This window comes from Sus scrofa, chromosome X, assembly GCF_000003025.6.
Source record: "Sus scrofa isolate TJ Tabasco breed Duroc chromosome X, Sscrofa11.1, whole genome shotgun sequence".
In the NCBI taxonomy this organism is placed as follows: Eukaryota; Metazoa; Chordata; class Mammalia; order Artiodactyla; family Suidae; genus Sus; species Sus scrofa.
This window is the reverse complement of record NC_010461.5, coordinates 85,981,031-86,005,058: the sequence shown is the minus strand read 5'-3', so window position 1 is coordinate 86,005,058 and position 24,028 is coordinate 85,981,031. Positions and strand designations below refer to the sequence as shown.

At 37.7% G+C, this 24,028-nt stretch overlaps 1 protein-coding gene across 1 annotated transcript in view; it reads right to left on the bottom strand.

Annotated features, from left to right (window-relative positions):
* Positions 1-24,028, bottom strand: part of IL1RAPL2 (interleukin 1 receptor accessory protein like 2) — a 1,116,804-nt gene that overhangs the window by 459,612 nt on the left and 633,164 nt on the right. The window contains exon 5 of the mRNA XM_001925154.7: positions 23,399-23,552. Coding sequence (XP_001925189.7) covers positions 23,399-23,552 — 154 coding nt within the window. The remainder of the gene's footprint in view (positions 1-23,398; positions 23,553-24,028) is intronic.

The window sequence follows — 24,028 nt, the reverse complement described above, 5'->3', positions numbered from 1 at the left end:
AAAGGAAAGTAGTGATGGGAATTTCCAACTAATGATCAGATCAATCATGCAGACTTTGACAATTTACATGGGAGGAAAAAAAAAATGACCAAATTCAGTGCTCTGCTATAAATCAGACTTTCAAACCTTTTTTTTTAACCACAAGCCACAGTAATAAATATATCTTATGTCACAACTCAATGGACATGCGTGCACACATGTACACACACAACAGAAATAACATTTCCCAAACATACTTTCTCTTATCATCTGCAATACTTACTATCTTATTCTATTTTCTATCTCAGTTAAAAATACCAATCACAATATTTGATGCTGATTTATAACTGCCTAATGGGTCATATCCCATAGTTTGAAAAATATTGCCCTAGATTTAGTCTTAGTGATTTGGATGTCACGAACTCACATATATCTCCAGGTCATGGGATTCACTTTATACTTGTCTAATTATCTACCAAAAGGTAATCAATTTGACCAAAAGTAAATAATTCCAAACCTGGATAAATTATGCCTTTTGAAACCTACCTCTTAACAACACTATCATTGAAAAGACACTCACCTACCTCACATCAGACTACTTTGATAACCTCCGGCCTAGTCACTCTGCCATCAAACACACAACTGTCAGGGTAATCTGGCTACATCTTCCATGGTTTTCTCTACTGCCTAGTCCAAAAAGCTTAAACTATATGTTTTAGATTTCAAGGTTCTCCATAATTTATCTCCACCTTTTCTATCTAACTTCATCTTCTACAACTTCTTATGTTCAAGTCAGACTGATTAAGTGCACATATACTGTTTGTTCCTTCCTCTAGAGTGTGCTCATACTCTTGCCTCTGCTTTGAATGTCTTCGCCTTATTTTTCAACCTATTACAAAAATTCCTACCCTAGCCCATCTACTTTAGGAGGTATTTTCTGTTAAATACTATGCCTCATACTGAATTCCTTTAACACACACACACACACAACCACAGGGTTTTTGACTTTGCCATTGTGTGCTCTCTATTTCAATTGTATTAGCTTTAGCTCCAAAAGATGATTAGTGGAAAAAGCATAAACTTTGGATCCAGATAGACCTAAGTTTAAATCTGGAATCTGCCATTTAACAGTCAATGCCTCTTTTGGCAATTTCTTCTCTAAGATTGAAACCACATATCCATTAAGTACCAATAACAGTGCCTCCTTCACAGGGTTATTTTGAATGTTTATATGAGATAGCATGTGTAAAGGATATAGCAGAACACCTGATATGATGCAACAACTATTTTCCTTTGCATGTTCTTTCACCGAAAAGAGGTTTCATGTGTTATATAGTACCTAACAGAGGATTGAGTACATAGTAGACTTATTAAAATCTGCTTATTTACTGATTAGTCAATTCATTCTCCTTCACCAGCTTTGTATAGTGGTCCCTCCTTATCTGTGGTTTCACTTCTCATGGTTTCATTTCCCTGCAATCAAACACTGTCTGAAAATGTTAAATGGAAAATTGCAGAAATAAACAATTCATAAATTTTAAATTATGTGCTGTTCTGAGTGTGATATAATTTTGAACCAACTTGCTCCATCCTACTTGGGATGTAATTTATTTCTTTGTCCAGCATATCCAGCCCTTTAGTCACTTAGTCATTCAAGTTATCATTCAGTCATTCAAGTTATCAGATCTACTGCCATGGTACCACAGTGCTTGTATTCAAGTAAGCTCTATTTTACTTAGTAATGGCCCTAAATCTCAAGAGTAGTGATGCTGGCAACTCAGGCCAATAAGAAGCTGTAAAGTGCTTCCTTCAAGTAAAAAGGTGAACATTCTCAACTTACTAAAGAAAGAAAAAAATCATATGCTGAGCTAAGATCTACAATAAAAATCAATTATCTATCCACAAAATTGTATAGAAGGAAGAAGAAATCCATGCTCCTTTTCCTGTGACACCTTAAACTGCAAAAATTGTAACATAATGTGTGATATGTGCTTAGTTAAGATGAAAAAGGCATTAAATGTCTATAGTAAGATATTTTGAAAAAGAAACAAACCACATTCACATAACTTTTACTACAGTATATTGTTATCATTTTTTGTTTTTGTTTATTTTGTTTATTTTTAATTTTTTTTGGCTGCAACTGCGGCATGTGGACATTCCCAGGTCAGGGATTGAACCCATGCCATAGCAAGGACCCAAGCCACTGCAGTGACAATGCTGAATCCTTAACCCACTGCACCATAAGGGAAATCCCGTTGTTCTATTTTATTATTAGTTGTTATCTTTAATCTCTTATTGTACCTAAATTATAAATTAAACTTTATCATATGTATGTATAGGAAAAAAAAACATAGTATAAATAGCTACTATCTGTGGTTTTAAACAACCATTTGGGAGTCTTAGAACATAGCACCCACAGATAAGGGGAGACTACTGTATATAACTAAATTTCCCTGGTCAGTATCGCCAACTGAATAGTGAAGCAAAAATAAAGGTAAATCTTGTTACTTTTTCATTTGGCTTACTTTTGGTGAAAATTAGCAATGAGAGGTTTCCAAAGATGTTTTGAGAAATAGGTCTAGCAGATAGACACTGAAAAAGCAGTGCTTCCCCAGATCACCTTTGTGTTGCTGGGACTCTTCTTCTACTCTTTACTGCAGTTACCTTTGTTGTGTTTTCCTCTGCAGACTAAATTGCACCAGGGGAATCAGACATGTCCATTACTTAATTGTGATCTTCACTAGAAAATGTTCACATTTGTTCACATTTCTGAAAGAGCATATTCCATTATATTTTTTTTATGACCACACCTGGGCCAGGGATTGAATCCCAGCCACAGCTTCAACCTACTCCCCTACTCTGCAGCTGGGGAAATGCCAGATCCTTTTAATCCACTATGCCAGGCTAGGATTGAACTCATGCCTCTGTGTTACCTGAGCCACTGCAGTCGGATTCTTAACCGACTATGCCACAGCAGAAACTGCATTCCAGTCATCATTAAACTCTAGTTTTCATTTTGCTTTGTTTCATAAAAGTCTCCAGAAATTTCCTCCTGCCTCTGCTCCAAGAAAGCAGAGCTCTGGTGACTAGAAACAGCAGGATCTTGAGGAATTGTCCACTGAACTCTGGGAGATGGTGACAGATCCAGAAATAATGTGTCCCATTGTTTTCCACAAAGGACAAGTAAAAGAAAGACCACCTCACTTACATGTAGGAAAAGAAAAATGTCTTTCATTGCATTGTGATGTATTGTTGCAAACTGCTTTTGCTCAACTCTCTAGTTTTAGTTATATCGTATTATAAATAGTTCTATCATTGTGATATAAACATGCTAAGCTAATTTTTCACATGGCTCAACTGGATCTGTTACTGTTTTGAAGCTGAACATCAGAACAGATATGGTCCTTAAAGTTTTTATTTTTTTGGCCACAACTGCAGAATGTGGATGTTCTGAGCTCATTCCTAAAGGAAAAATTGAAGATTTACATTAATTTGTCTAAGGATTATATTTAGAAATTTAAATATTGCTTGTTCCAAGGCTCTCTTTAAAGAACTGAAAACACGGTTCACAGAAAAGTGAAATATAATAGCTGTGAAATATATTAAAACATGTTTAATACTAATCATAATAAGATAAATCAAATAAACCTATAATGACGTATAGTTTCTGCTATATGCTTGGCCAAGAGGAAAACATTTGAGGAAAAACTGTATTGACAATATTTTGGGGAATCAGTTATTCTCAGACACCTGTTAATGTCATTATACATATATAGAAAATTTCTTGAAGTGGAACTGTTAGATATTTTTTAATATTACCATTCATTTTAGCAGTATTATTGCAAAAATAGTCTTGAAATTTTGTGGATCCCTTGACAGGGTCTTAGGGCTCCTAAGAATCTTTGGTCCATACTTTGCGAAGTACTGTTACATGCAATTGAATATTGGATGATATTCAAGAGATGGGAAAATAATGACTGTACTTAAATAAGAGGTTGGAGTTATAAGGGATATTTTTCAGTGTGTACATATTTGTAACTTACATTTTTTGCTTAATGCAAGCATTATATATTCAAAAATAAAGACTCACAGAGGTATCCTCTTTGCTTCTTTAATAAATCTAAATGACTTCACCAAGAATTCTTAACAAAACAAAAGTCCTATGTTTGAGAATTGTGGCTTATATTTTTTATGACTTTGTGATCATTTCATAAATGTCACACAGCTATCATAATAGCTTGAAAAGCATTAGGATTCCATTGGACATAGGCCTTCATGCTCAAGTTTCACCCTTGTTTCCCCTTTCTGTCAAATAGTTAATGAAGAGTAAATAAATATTTAAAGGCCATAGGAAGGCCTTTTGCCATTGAAACTCCATACCACTAATATATCTGTTCTTTAGGAGTCTCATTTCTTTTTTTTTTCTAAAGCACAAAATGCTGTACAAAAATCCTAGTGAACTCAATTCTCAAACATCCTATTCTATGTAAGAGGCTTTGACAAATAGCGATTCAGCACAAAATGTAATAATTCATTATATTTTAAATGGTTTTGATTTTGATCAAGCACACAGGAGGCTTTGAATAGGCAGAAATGGTCTTTATGAGGACTAAGGGCCCAGCTGTGGATCTCATCTAATGGCCCTTCAGAGCCATGTGTCCCAGCACTTGACCCAATTTGGCCTTAGCAAAAGAGAAATGTTCATATTAGAAAAGTAAAGTTCCATGAACTTGGATGGTTCACTTAAAGGAAAATCCAACTCCATTAAGCATTAGTGAAGCATCTGGTTTTCAGTGTTCACTTCTCAGTTTAAGGACGCTCAACTCTAATCAAATTTGAGCAAGAGATCTCTCCTCATTGTAACATTCTCAATACTGGAACTTCAATGATCTAGGAGACTGGCATAACCATCAACTCAATCAGCCAAGCAGGAAATGAGGAAGTTATTCACTTGACTTCTTTTCTCTTTCCCCTTTCCAATTTGTCATTGCCAAGATATAGAAATCTTCTTCCACTTAAAAGTCTTCAATGGCAACAAATCATTTACAAGATAAAATCCAAGTTCCTTAGCATGCCACCAAGGACCCTGAATCATTTGGTCCTTTGCCTATCACTCCAGCCCTTCTCCATTTGTCCACTTGATAAATTACAACCCATCTTTAAAAACAATGCACAGATATCACAACTCTATGAAGCATTTCCAGATAAATTCTGCTTTTGGTTACCGTTCCTTTACTCATCACTGATTTCTCTTTTTCAAAAGCCACCCCTTTTGCAAAACCTTCCACCACACTCTACCTCCACTCAAGATGAATTCTGGGTTGGTTCCCATAATTTGTGGAAACTGAGGCTCAGAAAAGCTAAATGCCTTGTTTAGCTTCACATAGCTGGCAAAAGGGTAGGACAAGGATTTAAACTCCTGTCTGGGAGTTCCCATCATGGCTCAGTAGTTAACGAATCCGACTAGGACCCATGAAGTTGCGGGTTTGATCTCTGGCCTTGCTCAGTGGGTTAAGGATCTGGCATTGCTGTGAGCTGTGGTGTAGGTTGTAGATGCGGCTTGGATCTGGTGTTGCTGTGGCTCTGGTGTAGGCCGGCAGCTACAGCTCTGATTAGACCCCTAGCCTGGGAACCTCCATATGCTGTGGGATCAGCCCTAGAAATGGCAAACAGACAAGAATAAATAAATAAATAAATAAATAAATAATAAATAAACTCCTGTCTGTGAGTTAAGTCCTGCACTGATTCTAATAATCTACTGTTGATCTATGAAGGTTAAATATGACACTTTCAACAAAGAGACAATACCAATACCTAATGGTAATTTAATCTGTGTGGAAGTGACTGACAACCCATGATAAAGGCTCATTATTTTGTAGCCCCCCTCTCCCCTGATTACCTTTCCCAGAATCCCCTCTTTGAAAACAATACCACTACAACAGACCCCAGGAAGCATGCTAAAACAAGCATGATCATCATTTTCCTCTAGTCTGTGTAGTCACTCATGTATAGTAGTAAGGTTAAGATATAAGAATTCTAATTTAAAATGAATAAAAGGAGGAGTTGTCCCCCCAAACCCAGTGTATGCTCAGAACAATACTCACTAGAGGCCATTAAATGAGAGCCATGCCAAAACTAGTCAAGTGGCAAAAAGTAGATAGATGGTTTCCTGGGACCAGGAGTGAAGGGGATTAACTACAACTTTTCAAGGTTACATGAGTACATGTATTTGTCAAAACTCATTAGTGGGTGTACTTTATTGAATGTAAATTCTATCTCAATGCATTAGACTTAAAAATAAATGAATGGAAGAAAAGGTGTGTGTGTATGTCAATTTGCTGTGCAGAAGAAATTAGCACAACATTGCAAATCAACTATAATAAATATTTTTTTAAAAAAAATTTTAAATGCATGAAAGAAAAATCTATTTAGGAGTTACTTAAATAGAACTTAAGTAAATTTTTAAAATATGTACTGCCTTAAGTCAACTTGAGGTATTAAATGGGAGTATATTGAAAAAAATTAGAAAATGTTTTAATTTACAACAAATATATCAAAATACCCGGTTTATTTAAAGTTGGATTTAATTTACCTCAATTTGATTTACACATTACTTTTCAGGAGCCTGTTGTATCTTGTAATGGAAGAGGAACACTTAATAGTCTGCTAGAGATTGAGAAATCAGTCAGTGATACTAGAAATTGCCACTTGACTCATAGGGATGGAGCATATAGCCAGGTTGCTTATTGAATTAAGCAGAGAATGGAGATTAGGAAGGGAATAAAGTTGTCTTTTCCCTTTCAAAGCTTAATATCTAGTGAACATGTCTGATAAATTAGTGCATATAAAATCCAAAATAACGCAGGAGTCCCCATTATGGCTCAGAGGAAATGAATCTGAATAGCATCCATGAGGATGCAAGTTTGATCCTGGCCTTGCTCATTGGGTTAAGGATCGGGCATTGCTGTGAGCTGTGGTGTAGGTGGAAGACAGGGCTCGGATCTGGTGTTGCTGTGGCTGTGGTATAGGCCAGTGGCTACAGCTCTGATTTGACTCCTAGCCTGAAACCTCCATACGCTGAGAGTGCGGCCCTAAAAAGCAAGACAAACAAAAAAACAAATAAACAACAACAAAAAAAATCCACAGTGACCCCTCTCTCCCTTAGCCTCCTCCCACACAGTTCTCCAACTCTGTCCAGTCTCTAAGTGATTTCCTTTCTCTATGCTTCCATATCACCCTTGTCAGACTTTTATCAGATATTTAGGCCACCATTGCACTCACTATAACTACATGCTGATTTGCAGCACTCCTCTTCAACTAGATGGTGAGATTCTTGACAATAAGGATCATAATTTATTCATCTCTGAATCCCCAAAACCTATCATGATACCTAGCACATAGTGCATATAAAAAGATCTGTGATTGAAACAACTTTCTCATACTTGGACCTCTCACTGAAAGGCACCACAATCCATCCAGCTGAACAAGAAGAAACCCAAGCATTACTTAAGAGATACCCATTTATTCACCTAACATTCCACAATCTAATCCATTACTGAGTCCTATTGATTTTACCTTCTAACTAGCCTCTCAAGTCCCTCCACATCTCTTCATAGCCACATCTTCCATTCTGGTCCAAGATACTATCATCTTTAGCCTGGACTAGAACAATCCTATCTATTCTGGTTCCCCTCCAACTCATTCTCTATACTGAATCCATCCAATGAGGTCATTGCCATACCATTCCTTAAAATCACTTTAATGGCTTTCCATTGCTTTTAGGATAAAGAGGTGATCTTTAGTGCACCATAAAGGTCCTGTATTTTCTGTTCCCTAGCCACTTCTCTAGCTTCAGCTTGTTCTACTCTCTTTCTACCTTACTTCAGCCTAGCCAGCTGCAGTTGGTCTTATTTTAGCTGCTAGTATTTAGCATGATCTCTCCACAGAGCACACTTGCACATGCTGATGCTTTTGCCGGAAAAGTCTTCCCTTCCTTTCCTTTCCTAGTTAAAGCCTATTTACTCTTTGTATCTCTCCTTAAGCTTTAGTTCCTCTAAGAAGTCATCCCTGAACTCTCTGATGAGGTCAAATCCCCCTAACACGTGTTCATTTAACACATGTACCTCTTTCCTTCATACTATTTTCTCAATTAAAACTTCATATTTATTTGTATAATGGTTTAAGGTCTGTTTCTCCTATTAGATTTTAAGCTCTTAAAATTAATTATGATTTTGCTTCCCACTGCATTCCCAGAGTTTTTCACAGTGCCTGATACAGTAGGATCTCAAATATATATATAATATATATCATATATATTAACCCACTAAACCAGTGCAGAATCTCCTACAGTGCCTCTCTGAGTCCTAAGTCTTGCCTCAGAGGCATATATATATATTACCCATGGCACATAGAAGTTCCCAGGCCACATACTGACCCTGAGCCACAGAAGTGACAATGCTGAGTCCTTAAATTCTAGGCCACTAGAGAACTCCCCAAATACATTTTTAAATAAATAAAAGAATACAGCTATACAGAAACAACAGCAAACTAAAGAACACATATTTTTACTTTTAGGAATTTCTATTACTCATTCAACAAATACTCTTTAAGCTACTCTGTGCTAAAGGGATAGGAATGCAAAGGGGCAGGGTAGATGTAATTCCTATCCTAATGGAATTTACAAGCTAGTGTAATGAGAGGGTTATTTTTCTATTTTATTTATAAAATTGTATTTTCTATAACTTAACTAAAGTACTATTTTTATTAAGTTACTTGAAATTTTGGACTTTAAATGTGTTATTAGAAGCTGCTTTGTTCTATCACTGTGACTTTGGACAAGTTACTTAACCTCAAGAGTTTTTATTTTCTTACCACTAAAATAATAATACCTACTTCAGAGGGCTTTTGTGAAGTTATCATTCAATGAGATGATGAAAATTATAATCATAATAGCTATCACTTATTGTGAACCAACTATGTGCCAGGTTCTATGCTCCTTTAATTGTACTACACTTAGGGAATTGCCCTCCTGTTGGGAGTAAACATCAAACTAAGAATTCAGAACAAGACGTCCGGAGGTTATAAATGCAACTGCTAGTCTAGGCAGGCTGTCACCTTCAGAATGGCCAGCAAGCTTAAATGTCAGTTTGATCTCAATAAACCTTGGGAGGTGGAGAATGTGCAGCAAGTGCTAAGTATCCCAGCAGCAGGTGGTGTGCATGCTCGAGGAGTCAAGGGCCACAACCAATGCAACATTCCAACTTAGAAGGCTTGTATTCAAAATTGAGATCTAGCAACGAGTTTGCACAACTAAATCTATTCTCTCCTTTCCTTACATGTAAAAGAGAGAAAATTGGGAGTTCCCATTGTGGGTCAGCAGGTTAAAAGCCCAACATAGTTTCTATGAGGATGCAGGTTTGATCCCTGGCCTCCCTCAGCAGGTTAAGGATCTGGGTATTGCCGCAAGCTGTGGTGTAGGTCACAGATGTGGCTTAGATCCAGTGTTGAGGTTGGTTGTGGCACAGCCTGCAGCTGCAGCTCTGATTCGACCCTTAGCCTGGGAACTTCCATATGCTGCAGGTGTGGCTATAAAAAGAAAAAAGAAAAGAAAAAAAGAAAAGATAGGAAATTGGAAGAATCTGAAAGGAAATTTAGAGTCACTTTTCCTAAAGCATGGGGCTGGAATAGGGAATAGGCAACTGCACACTCTCTGTGTGGCCTTGAACAAGTCATGTAACTTGTGCATCTGAGCTTCTTTACATATCAATTGCGGCTTGCACTTTTCAGGGCTGTGGTAATTATTAGAAATAAATATATGTAAAGTGATATTATATGGTACCTGAAATATATAATAAATAATGGCAGTAGTTATTATGGCATTAGTAATATTCCTCTAGCTCTGAGGGATTCAAAAGTCAGCTAAATACAGGATGCCATCCAAACATATCAGCAAAAATACAGGTACAAATGTCATGCTTGATATTTAACAATTAGATGAGGTTTGGAAAAATCATGACAAGTAGCTTTCTTACACTGTCCTCATTCTGGAGAAATATGTTACATAGGGCCTAGGAGCTGCAGTTTTCATGGATCTCCTATAGTCATTACCAGTCACCCCACACAATTTAGTACTTCCTGGTATTCTACCCTATATACCATGCAGATAGTTCCATAGTATATCTCTCTATCCTAGACTTTCCCTTAATGCAGGACTTATATATCCCACTCAACAGCTCCTCCAGGATGTCTAATGGTCTAATGGGTATCTCTCTCTCTCTTTTTCTTTCTTTCTTTTTTTTTTTTTTTTTTTTTTTGGACTTTCTAAGGCTGCACCTGCAGCATATGGAGTTTCCCAGGCTAGGGGTCAAATCAGGCTTATAGCCTCCAGCCTATGCCACAGCCACAGCAATGAGGATCCAAGCCGCGTCTGCAACCCACACTACAGCTCACGGCAACGCCGGATATTTAACCACTGAGCAAGGCCAGGGATCGAACCTGTGTCCTCATGGATACTAGTCAGATTCCTTTCCACTGAGCCATGACGGGAACTCCTCCTCTAATGGGTATCTCAAATAAAACATGGCCAGGAAGTTCCCTGGTAGCCTAGCAGTTGGGGATCTGGCATTGTCACTGCTATGGCTGGGGTGCTATGGTATGGTTCTGATCCCTGGCCCAGGACCTTCCCTATGCTGCAGATGTGAACAAAAAACTCTCCCCCCAAAAAAACAAAATGACAAAAAATGGTCAAAACAGAATTCTTAAATCTTGCCAGAAAATCTTGCCTCCCTCAGTATTTTCCATTTAAACAGCACTACTGTCTACTCTATTACTAAATCCAAAACCCTAGGAATCATCATGAGGAAGTGAGGTCATTTCTATCTCTGTAATATCTCTTGAATCTGTTCACATTTTACTATCTCTGTCACCACCACTCTAGTCCAAGCCATCATCATCTTTCTTTTAGATGCTGTAATAACCTCTTTACTTGTGTCCCTGACTACTTCCATCCGTTCTCCATGGATCATCCACAGGAAGATTATTTTATTTTATTTTATTTTTTGGTTCACTAAATTTATTTTAAAAATCATAAAAGGTTTCTTACAAAAGAACATTACATTCTCCACCCAGGGACATATGGACTATTGCTACTTTTTTTCCCTGTTCCCCCCCACCCCCACCCCGCCGCCCATGCCAAATGTTATAGTGACCACAAAGCAAAGTGTTAGCAGAGCTCGGAATCTTCCTCTTTCACCACCACCACCACCTAGAGGAGGAGATCTAGTGGCTTATGACAGAAGAGGAAGACCTGGAGACCACGAGGATGGCATGGCTGGTTTCGGTGCTGAGGAAACCTGGGACTCTGCAGTAGATACACGGAGCCCGTCAGTGTGGCAGATGGCTTATGAACCACCGGTGGCTCTGGATGGGATTATTCCTATGCAGGGGGCTGGGGCTCACATGGTGATTTTGGCGGACCTCTTATTACCACACAAGTAACTATTCCCAAAGATTTGGCTGGATCTAATATTCACAAAGGTGGTCAGCGGATTAAACAAATCTGTCATAAATCAGGAGCTTCGATCAAAATTGACGAGCCTTTAGAAGGGTCCAAAGATCGGATCATTACCATTCCAGGAACGCAGGACCAGATACAGAATGCACAGTATTTGCTGCAGAACAGTGTGAAGCAGTACTCTGGAAAGTTTTGCTAAGACTAGTGAGGAACTGAAGGAGTCCTGCATCTTTTTTCTTTGTCTTTTTGTCTGCTTCTGTTTAAAAAGCCAACAGTCCTCTGCTTCATAGGTGTTCTGCATTTGAGGTGTAGTGAAATCTTTGCTTTTCACCAGATGTAATGTTTTAGTTCTTACAAACAGGGATGGGGGTGGGGGAGGGCGTGCATAAACTAACACTGAAATTTTGAAACAGCAGCAGAATGAGTGAATTTTAATTTTTGTTCATTATTGGTGGTTTAAAAGGAAGATTATTTTTTAATGCAAGTAAGAAGGAATGTGAGATTGTTCTACCTAAAGCCCTCCAATGGTGTCCTCTGACTCTTAGGATAAAGCCCAAAACCCTGTATGGAAGGCACTCTACTATCTGGCCCTTGCCCATCTTTCCAATCTCATTCTTTCCCACAATCTCCACTACTCCCTGTGATCCAACCACACTGCTCTCTTCTTGATCCCTAAGCATGCAAGAATCTTTGGCCCCTCAAAGACAACACATGCTGTTCCCACTGAAATATTTTTTCTGTTCACTGTTCACCTAGATGGCTTTTTCTTACCTTTCAGGGTCCAACCTAAATGTTATTTTTTCTTCAAGTAGATCTTCTCCAATGACCCATTATGAAGTAAGGGCATACCTATTTCTCAGTTATTTTCCTTTATATCGCTTACTGCAATTATTAATTATGTACTTTACATGTGTTTATTTGAGTCTCATCTATTACCACTCACATTACACTATAAGCTCAATTAGGGCAGAACATGTCTCTTCTAGCTCACTTCTACTCAGCACAATGAGTATTTGATGAAGGTTAGAAAAATATCAAATATATTAATTGTGGATCCAGGGTTGATAATCACTGACTTAGATAATAAATACTTGTTCACTTGTCCCCCAAATGTCCTTTTCCCCTTTCACATCATATTCTAGATAGGAGGTAAGTCAAATAGCATTACAGAGATAATTTTACTGGCACAAAATATAAGGGTAGAGATATTAACAGATGTCTGATTTTAGAAGGGGGATCAGGTGATTAAATTATGATATTAAACACTTTCTATCAGAGAAATTCAAGCCCATTTTCTTCTCATGCAACTTTTATGCCAAAGTATAGAGTGAATCCTGACCACTAAAATTGAGCAAACAACTCAGGGTATTGATCCAATATTTTTAACATTTATTGTTACTGTCTTTCCATCTCATTTTCCTAGAATACAGCTAAAGAGAGTTATCAGAAACTGTAGGTAGGCTCTGATGCAAAGGATTCAAAACACACAAAACATTAAAATCCACTCATCCAACAAATATATTAAATGATTACTACATGCCAGATATACAATTGGTATTACTTCCAACCAGTCAGAGAGGATCAAGGTCATGTGCCCCAGAAAGGAAATCACCTTCTCTGCCTACTGACCCATGGCCTATGCTGCTTATCACTCAGGCTTCTGCATCTGGTGCTTCCCAGTTGCTTCTCAGGATCCCCACTGAATCACAGTGCCAAATCACGGAGAGATTTCTAGCTATATAAAGTACTCCCGCTACCAAGAAATGATTTATGGACTTGAACTGATGAATTATTTCCCCATTTGACAGCCAAAGGAGGCCATTTAACTGCCTTTTATAAACCACCAGTGATGAATCATAATGACATAAGGAATTGCTGGACAGGAAAAGGCCACTCTCCTTAACATGCTTGTCCTCGGGACTCATTTCCACCTCAGCTTTGTCTCGGCAGCCTTTACTCTCAGGATCACACATCATTAAAATGTCTTGCTGGCTGCAAAAAGCTCATTTATACAGACAACAACATTTGCTCTGACCACCTTAATTGACAAATTATTCCACATGATTGCATCTCCTTGAATGAAATAGTTTCACCTAAAATACCTACCTAGGTAGCCCTTTGCTTGAGTTTGTCATAGCCTCTGGTTGATTGCCTAATTTTTAAAATTCATCCCCTGTAAATTAAGCACCCTATTAAAAACATCAATTTGCCTTAGACCATTTATCAGACTGCTTTCTTGTGGTAAAATGGCTGTGAGGTCATCTTTGCAAGCGTTCCAATAATAATGATGATGATGATAATGATGCCACCAAATAATTAATATCCTATATCAGGCACCTATTATTTCCCAGGCACTGTTATAAGTTTCACATATTTTCTTCACTCAGTACAGCTACCACACCTCCCCATTTTGTGTGATATAAAAACTGAAATTCAGAAGGGTAAACTAAAGTTCTCAAAGCCACACAGCTACTAAGGATTTGAATCAGATTTTTCTCATTCTGGATCAAGATACAAGGGAGCAAAGCAAGTTTTCAGAGTTTTCCACAGGTCTTCTCTTAGAATCAAATTATTTGTTTAGCTAAAATTCCTTTGTGTGTGCACATGCACATGTGTGACTTATGTATGTTTGTGTGTATATGTTTGCATATGCATATGTGTATATACATTGTAAAGTACAGTGCCTGACCCAATAAATGGGATTTCTCTGAACATCTACTCTGTTAGATATAGCTCAGGGCTAATCTCCCACCACACTAAGTTTCTAGTTTTTATCCTTTGACAAGGGTTGGTTGCTCAAACCACTGCTTTCAGGTTAGGAGAGAGTAAGGCAGCTAAGATTCTCACAAATGAACATAATAGAACTAGGCAAATCTGTGCCCGTGGATCTCAGGTGCCTATACACCTAGGAATCATAATGCAATTCCTTCCCAAGCACCCTTCCCTCACCCCTAACTCAAGGCAGAAAAGTCAGCCAAGGAGTCAATGATCACCTCAGGTGCTGGAAGAGAGCCACTGGAGCGGAACTGGCCTAGATTGGGCACGTTTACCATATCCTGCTTCCACGTGCTCTAACTTGCTCACCCTCAGCCCTCCAAGTTGGTCTCCTACACAGCTACTTGCGAAATAATCCCACAAGAATGAATGTTCTCACAGTCCCTGACTTTGCAGAGAAACAAGGCTGTCTTTCTGCTGATCGGATAGTTTAATTGTTTGTTCATCTCCCTGTAGGGCATAGAAACATGACACAAACATTTTCCTCAGACAGAGACTGGAAATCTCTTTGACCATGGCTGTCACCCACAGGGTTGAGAGATAGTATTGTGTCATAAATCGAGTCAGAGGGTGAGAAATAAGAAAGGAGAGACAAAATAAGAATGGCAGAAGGAGTTCCCTGGTAGCCTAGAGGTTTAAAGACTTGGCATTGTCACTGCTGTGGCTTGGGGTTTGATCCCTAACCTAGGAACCTACACATGCTGTGTGTGCAGCTTTAAAAAAAAGGGTGGCTGAAGAGGACAGAAAAAAGTCACTTTTAAGACTGACATTCAAGGTCCTCCTTCCCACTACTTCTAAGTAGGGGTTTTTCTTCCCCCTACTTGTCCCCCAAGGTTATGAGTAGAGTTGACCTTGTTTCTAGAAGGAGCTAACAGCCACCTGCAGGGTATGAACTGTGACACTCTGGGAAAGGCCCCCCCACAGGCATTGCAAAGCTGCCAGAAATTCCCACCATTAGTCATGCCTATGAGTTACAGAATTGAAGTATCTATTAAATTGCAAATATGTTAGCTTAGAAGCGAAACATTTTGGCCATTATCAGTTATGAATTCTTTATCTCATTGAGGTATTAGATTAGCCCAGCAGAAAGCAAGGATCTAAGGGGATAGGCTACAGAGAAGACAGGACATTAGGACATTTAAAAGAACCAGAGAGAGACAAAGATGTCATGGGGGGGTAGGGTAGAAAAGAACAGGGTGACCTGGGGAAAGAGAGAGGCCCAGGAGGAAAGGCAAAGGAGCTGCTGCAAGCCGGTTTTGGTCATAAGATATCTGTACCTGCGACTGTGCAAAAGAACACTCAATTATGAAATGCACAGTCAGTCATGTGAAAGTTCCCTTAATGTAGCCAAGAACTATTGACGGCTGAGGTCTTTCCTCATTAAGTCACACAAGAGGTGTAAAGGAGATCCATTCTCATGTGATAATTAGGACACACACATTCAGATCATGTTAACTGACTGCTCAGAGAGAACAGGAAGGAGCAAGAACATACACCAATGATTTGCTCCCCTCCGTGCTTCACAGGGCACTGCTTCAGGGCAGCTCTAAGGCAGGTGCTTTATCCCCAGGGCTCTTCATTTATCTGTAACATTGGAGACCAACTCGCTTTATCATCCAAATCGCTCTTTGCTGGAAGGTGATCAATTTGCCAATACCTCTCCTGTAGTATTACATCCATAAATTGTGCCCTTCACTTTCTGCTTGGATCAACCAGTCTATTGGATGGTGTGATTAGGATGGCTTCTGAGTGCTGTTCCCAGTTTGTCTATTAACTGCTCTCCAGACCACTTTATGTTTCCCCCTCCCCCAGTTGCTGCTAGAAATGGAAATAGTGGAGCAGAGTCTGCACCAGCCAGTCAGTCACTTGTTTCAAGTGCTACTGAACCAAATATTTTAAGGCAAAGGCCACACACTGGCAGCCCCCAAACTGAATTTAGCTTATAGGCATGTTTTATTTGGCCCACACGGTGCTCAATGAGCCCAGGATTTTCATACAAAAAGCCAGACTTTTAGCACATCTTCAAAAACTAGAGGGCCTAGCAGGAGGATATTCTTAATTTCATATAATAGCAATCAGCTAGGGCTGAGTTGGTACTGTTACAACTCTCCAACTTGCCCCTCCCTGTCATCTCACACACTTAGGTATATGACCTGTATGGCTTCTAGAAGCATTTGAGTATTGATTAGGGAGGTATCTCTTTGTTGGCTTGAGTTCAGCCATCAGCAGTAAATTCTTTTCCTTTTATTGAGTAATAGAATCAGATCTATTCTTTCTTTTTTTTCTTCCTTTTTTTTGGCTACACCTGTGGCACACAGAAGTTCCTGGGCCAGGAATTGGACACACACTACAGCAGCGACCCAAGCTGCTGAAGTGACAATGCCAGATCCTTAACCCACTGAGCCACAAGAGAACTCCAGAGCTATTTCTTCTTAAGGCCAAAACAATGGATTGGCAAACAAACATTTAAAATAAGATGTCATTTCAGGGATTCCTAGCTGGAGTCTCCAACTTTTGAGCCCTCCTGGGGTTGTATCTCCTTTTCTTCTAGCCCAGAACCCTGGATTAAGGGACTGTAGACAAAGCAACAATGGGGGAGGATAGGTAAGTATTGTATTGAAATGCCTTGCAAGAAAGAAGACTATATAAATTTGACCTAGCAGATAGAGGCATTGCCACGGAACCTCTCTCTCCATTCCCCTCTCTTCCTTTTTCTTCCTCTCTCCCAGAAAAAAAAAAACAAAAAACAAAACAAAACAAAACAAAAAACTATAACATCTCTTCGAATTGGAGCTCTATAGAACACAGTTTGGGAAACCCTATTCGAAACGCTATTTGTCCTAATGAATGCATTTTCAATTTTCACAGGTTTCAAAAGGAACATAATTCTGTCTCTACCTGTCTCCTTTAAGAACTGCACTAGAAACTTGGATCCTATGCTCCTGCTTGCACAGAGTAGGCACAGATTTATGTTGATTGGTCTTTACCAACTGAATCAATGGTGTTCAACTAGACTGTTCTCCATTGCTTCACTTCCACTAGCAATGAACCTCACTGGAGTCTACTTTTTTTTTTTTTCTCAATACAGTTTTTCTATTAATAGGGCCGTATGGCACCAAAACATGTAGCTTGGCATATTCTCTTCATAATGTATCTTCTATACATTCTCACTTTTCCTGGCACCACACTGTTCCTTATTTCTCTCCTAGCACCAACCTAAGCTCAGATTTAATTATATGACCTGCTCCAACTGATCTGACCTAAGGTGCTCACTGACAGCTGAGGACTAGGCTCCAAAATGTCAAGTATATTCTTTTTAGGGTTATCTAAATTCCAATAGGGACTTATTGAAGACCAAACAGTTAATGTACCAAAAGAATATTATAGTGGAATGATGTACATTGTGTCAATAATTTGGAATCTTTTTCAATGTGTATAATATATATTTGGTATGTGAAATTATATGGTTTGTGCTTTGTGATGGTTGAAAAGTTATATTTGAGACCCAGGTTCAAAAAGGCCTAGATTCATATTCATACTCAGCCATTACAAAGTATGTGATCTTGGAAGGTAGCATGATAATGTGAGAAAAACGAATGTACACTCGTATGTATAACTGGGTCACCATGCTATACAGTAGAAAATTGACAGAACACTGTAAACTAACTAAAATGAAAAAAATCATTATATAAAAAGTTAATAAAAAAACAACAATGTGATCTTGGGACATAATTTCACCTCTCTAACTTTTAGTTTCTACTTCTATAAAGTGGGAATAATAACAATATCCACACCCATAGGATTGTTGTGAAGAATCAGTGAGAAAAAAATGAATGAAAAACACTAAGCACATGTCTGCCAAAGCAGACAATAGACAGTAGTTCTCTGGAGGCAACTATTTGATTTTTATTTAGTTGTTGGTTTACAGATCTGTTCTGTTGTATTATTATCTCTCGGTCAGAATCTCTACTTCTTTTTATTGCCCAGCCCTGCACCACTATTTTTCCTAAACCCATTCTCACCCTAGTGTCTCAGGATTAACAGTAGAGGCATAAAAGAACAAAGACCCAGGGCCAGGAAAAGCCTATTTTCAAATCAGATGTGAAATTGCTTCCTCTGTTTAAATAGATGCAATTCCCCATACCAAAAGAAGGTTATTCTAACAAGCTATGCAGTCTAAATGGCACTTGCAGTAATGCACTAAAGTTAGTTTTAACTTTGCAAGGCGAAATTAAAAGCACTTATTGAAGTAATGCATTTGAACATCTTTTACCAAAAACTGATTCCAACTTCGAGTTTGCAGTTTTATCAAGCTTTGCATGTCAGATTGCTTTGGTGCTATTGCTTATAGTAACCTAGGAGCAAATCCTTGAAACCTATCCAGAGAATAAACTTCTCTTTTTAGCCATGACATTCCGACACAAATGTGTTAAGAAATCTTTTATCCCTAGTGAGTGAAGAGTCTCAAATCGGAAACGCTGGAACTAAGATAATCAGGAGTAGGGGCATTATTTGCATATTCGCCAGAGAACAGGTTAATGTTGTTTGGTTTTTTAATTTTTTTTCCTAAGTAGCCAAGATGCATTTCTAAAAAGCTGCATAAAGCCATGCATTTGTGAATGATTTGTCAGGTGAATAGTGAATTATCTTGTAAATACAGTTAATTAGTACCGGCTTTCTGCTAGTGTTCATTTTGAAGAGCCCCTGTAATTTACACCTGCCTTTGACCCTCTCTAGGCAGTCTACTCTAATCCCAGGAGATTCTATTCTATTTTCTTGCCTACTCTCTCCTACTCCTCTTCTCCTTCTTCCATTATCACCTATTCTACACTCTCACCAACACACAATCAACCTTCTTCCTCTGTGTATCACTTCCACTAGCCCTCTTCACAAATTTCAATGTGAGAATAAAGGAAGAATTACCTTTAAAATAGAAAATAGCCATCTGAATATGTTGTGGGAAATAAAAGTGTTAGTCGTTGGCATCTTTGGCAAATTATCTAAACATGCTATTATACATTTCTATTTGTTGTTAAAGCCCTCCATATTTATCTGCAGCCTCCAAAAGAATAAAAAGAAATGTCTGCAACACATCACACAAGCCTGCTATGATTTAAATATTAAAAATATTCTGGAAAAGTTGCACTCAAACCAAATCTTACTTTAATGTGATAGGAATAGTTGGCTATTTAAAGAAATCTGATGACAAATTCTTTTAGACTGAAAAAATAGTTTCATAAAGCCAATGATTACCTTCTAATTAATTAGTTTTGAATAACTGGATCTTTTTATAACTGATCTATTTAAAGTATCACCTATATACTCTAAAAGAACACTTGTTTCACTGAAGAAATATTTCTCAGATTTAGAAATTTAAAAGAACAGTTAGAAAATAATATTTTAAATTTTTAATAATCTTTAAAACTTTCATACTTGCCATACACAATCTAAAAAAAATCTACCTATATGATTTTGTAATTAACTAATTCTATAAATTTTGCATTAAAATTCCTATTCCATGCCTGCATATTACTAAACTTGGGGTTATTCTCTTTCTTTTTTTCCTTTTTGGTTGCCTCCTGGCATACAGAGTTCCCAGGCCAAGGGTCAGATCCGAGCCACAGTTGTGACCTATACCACACACCAGATCCTTAACCCACTGTGTGAGGCTGGGGATCAAACCTGTAGCCTCCAGAGAACACACTGATCCAGTTGTGCCACAGTGAGAACTCCAAGTAGGTTACTCATGAAATAAGCCCATCCTTGGAAGTTCCCTCGTGGCACAGCATGTTAAGGATCTGGTGTTTCCCCAGTAATGGCACAGCCTGCAACGATAGCGCAGGTTTGATCCCTGACCCTGGAACTTCCACATGCCATGGGTGTGGCCAAAAAGAAAACAACCCCAGTCTTATATTTTGAATTATGAGAGGACAATCAGTTAATTGCTTTTTAATATCAAGGAAACAATGACATAACTTAGATAATATTGAAAATAAATATTCATAGAGCAACTTCTTGAGGTTCCATACCAAGGAGCCATTTTGTTTCTACATCAAGTGTAACATTTGAACTGTGTGAATAAACACATAAATTTGATATCTTTTTTTTTTTTTTTGTCTTTTTGCCATTTCTAGGGTCGCTCCTGTGATATATGGAGGTTCTAGGCTAGGGGTTGAATCGGAGCTATAGCCGCCGGCCTATACCACAGCCACAGCAACGCAGGATCCGAGCCATGTCTGCAACCTACACCACAGCTCACAGCAATGCTGGATCCTTAACCCACTGAGCAAGGGCAGGGATTGAACCCGCAACCTCATGGTTCCTAGTCGGATTCGTTAACCACTCTGCCACAACGGGAACTCCTTGATATCTTCTTATATGAACAATGACCCAAGGATAATTTTGAATTTTTCTAGTATGTAATACATATTTAGTATATTTTTATTTGAATAGAAAATGAATAAATTACTGTTTTTCAGTGGCTGTGATTGCTTTATCCTTACCCTCCCTTGACAGATTTCCCTTAGTGACCAAAAACCGGTATTTTCATGACTGCTCTTAAGAGTTTAAGTGAAGCAATTCGGGGCCTATGAAAATTAGCTTTGATGCATGTGTGCATGTGTGTGTGTGTGCGTGTGTGTGTGTGTGTGTGTGTGTGTGAGAGAGAGAGAGAGAGAGAGAGAGAGAGAGAAGAGAGAGGACCAACATTCTCATAAGGGAATCAAACCTGTGACTGACTTCTTTAAAACCATTCTTTCAGCTAGTGTTTCTCAAAGCACGATCCTTGAAAGGCATGCAAGAGATTCACCAGGACAGAAAGGCAAATTCCTAGTCTTACTAATTTACTGAATTAGAATCTGGGGGAAAGACATGGGAATCTGTATTTAAGAGTCTCATCTTTACCATACCTGGGTTCTTCCATGTGATTCTGATGCATATTAAAGTCTGAGAAAATCTGGGAAGTAGAGTTCAGGTGATATTTTAAATCCCTAGTTAAATTCTTCTTAACACTTAACAAGAAATTCAAAATAAGTAGATCTAGCTCTACTTTTCCAGACTCTAAAAATAAACTAAACAAATGTGTTGTCACCATAACCCAATAGATGGAAGCATAAAAGAGGTTTGGTATTTACCTTATTCTGATACAACTTGAAATATAAGCCAAATACTATAATGTTACAAACTTTACTAAATGATTCCTAAATGGAAGTATTCTGAAAGCATCTGATACAGACTGTGTGATTGTGGTCCAAGGGATTTTAATGTAAGGATTTTTGCATGGTCAGGTCACTTATCAATGATATATAACTGCCTATTGACTCTTCTGCTTGAATGAGGCAAGACATTTAGTTCATGTTAAGGAAGTCAGAAATTAAACAAAAGCAGATATTCGCTATTTGGAATTAGCCCAATATGGTGGTTATTTTTGAAAGCTCATGGGGAAGAAAACACAATTCTAATCAAAATAATAATTTAAGGAGTACCCTGGTGGCCCAGTGGTTAAGGATTCAGTGTTGTCACTGCTGTGGCACAGGTTCAATCCCTGGCCCAGGTAATTCTACATGCCTTGAACATGACCAAAATATAATAATAGTAATCTATTTTTCCTTTTATTTTTTAAAAATTTTCCCAGCTTTTATATTTATTTTTTTATAATTTTAAATTAAAGTATAAGTGATTTACAATGTTATGTCAATTTTTATTGCACAGCGAAGTGACCCAGTCATTTATATATATATATATTATATATATATATATTCCCTTATATTATCTTCCATCACGGTCTATCCCAAGAGATTGTATATAGTTCCCTGTGCTATACAATAGGCCCTCATTGCTTATCTATTCTAAATGTAATAAATAATAATTTAAACCTTCACAGAAGGTACTTTGAAAATTCAGAACAAGAAGTAAAACTGTCATATATCAGAATAGAAAATGAACAAAACTATTAATATTAATTTTTAATAAAAATATATATTTTTACTTCTTGGTGTCACATTAAGAATTTAGAAAAAGATGGGGAAAAAACAGTTGACTCTTAGGGATCAAATATTAAATTAAATATGTGAGTTATAGACATGAACTTACTAAACAAGTGTCATTATTAGTAGACTGATTTTAACACTCTCTTCAAAAGGTCAGCTAGATAGAAACAAAAACAATAGAGAAGAAAATCTGTATTCCTATCATTAGCGACAATATGTTATAACTACCCAACTAGTTGATGCCAACATTAGATGGTTAAATGGGTAATGACCGAGTGAATTAGTCATAAGTTAACTTGTGCAATCATTATTACATTTGTCTGGATAATGTCAAATTTTACTATGGCTCAGATTTATCCACAATATAAAAATGTGTGTGTTCTTATGTACACATACATAATCTAAAACATATATAAGAAGAAGAAAATTACTTAAGATTTGCTCAGGAACAAATGTAAGTAGACTTTTTCTCACACAGTTTCTTAAGGTCCATCACACTGTCAGGGATAATTTTCATAGTGTTAGGTTCTGTCCTATTTTGCTGAAAACTCTCCTAACATTCTCTACCAGGCAAGAATATTCTGAGTTCCTCTCTTCCATAATGAGTAGAATTACGAATTTACACTTTGCTTATACTTCAGATATAAAACACATATGTGCATGCTATTCATTTGGAATTGCTCCATTTAAGAATCACTAAAAGCCCACAATAACATCACTCATTTATGAGAAATTTTGTATAAATGATATTTTGGATGCAGTCCAAGATTTCATTCCAAAAGTCCAACAGAACCTCATTCTGAGGCAGCCTTCACTTACAGGAAGATTCCACATATGGGTTATGTCAACATTCTAAAGTGGTTCCAGTATATCTTTTCTGAGATGCTTAGTAACAATCAATGATACCCTGAAGAGTTAAGAACCTGTCATAAAGGCAGAGAACAGATATGCAGCAACTGGGATCATGTTCCCTAAATCAATCGTCCATATTTCATATATAGCTTATCAGTGCAATGTCACAACTATTTGATTTGTGGCCAATTCTAAATTCACAGCAAGTTCACTCTTTTTTTTTTAAACTTTTTTCTTATAACAAATTATACTTAAAATCTCATTTGCCATTATTTGATAAAACCAATGTTACCTGTAACTTTCAATTCAGTTGTTCTTCTTACAAGTTTTCCTTCATACTTAAGCTCACAGGTGTAGTTTCCTCCATCTTCTTCTTGAACTTCCTGGATTAGAAGAGCATTTCCTTTCTGTATTATGATGCTTCTCCACATTTTTGGCTTGCATTCCTGCAGAGAAAATATTTCCAAGTAAACAAGAAATAAAAATTCACACCACTAAGTCTTAGTACTGGCAAGTTTGGATTTTCACGTTTTTGTACTCTTTTCTTTAGTTTTCAAAATATGCAGCTAAAAAGTTAAGTCAATGACCAGAGGACATCACAAATGCATCTTATTGTATACAGCTGAAATATTACCCTAAGAACCAGTTTAAAGGCCTGATCCCTAAGAACCAGTTTAAAGGCCTGATCCCTAAGAACCAGTTTAAAGGCCTGATCCCAAGATGTGAAAGTCCCTAGAGACATTCTGCAAAAACAGAAACACATACAAACTCCCCAAAGCAAAAGAGGTAGAGCAGAAACTTAAAGGTCACTAAACGGCATTTTAATGCCCTAATTCTTTCTATATGGCAGGAATATTTCCTAAGAGTCCTAAGAGGACAGTGTCCACTTAGCAACAGAGTGTACAAGGGAGTCTCAGCCATT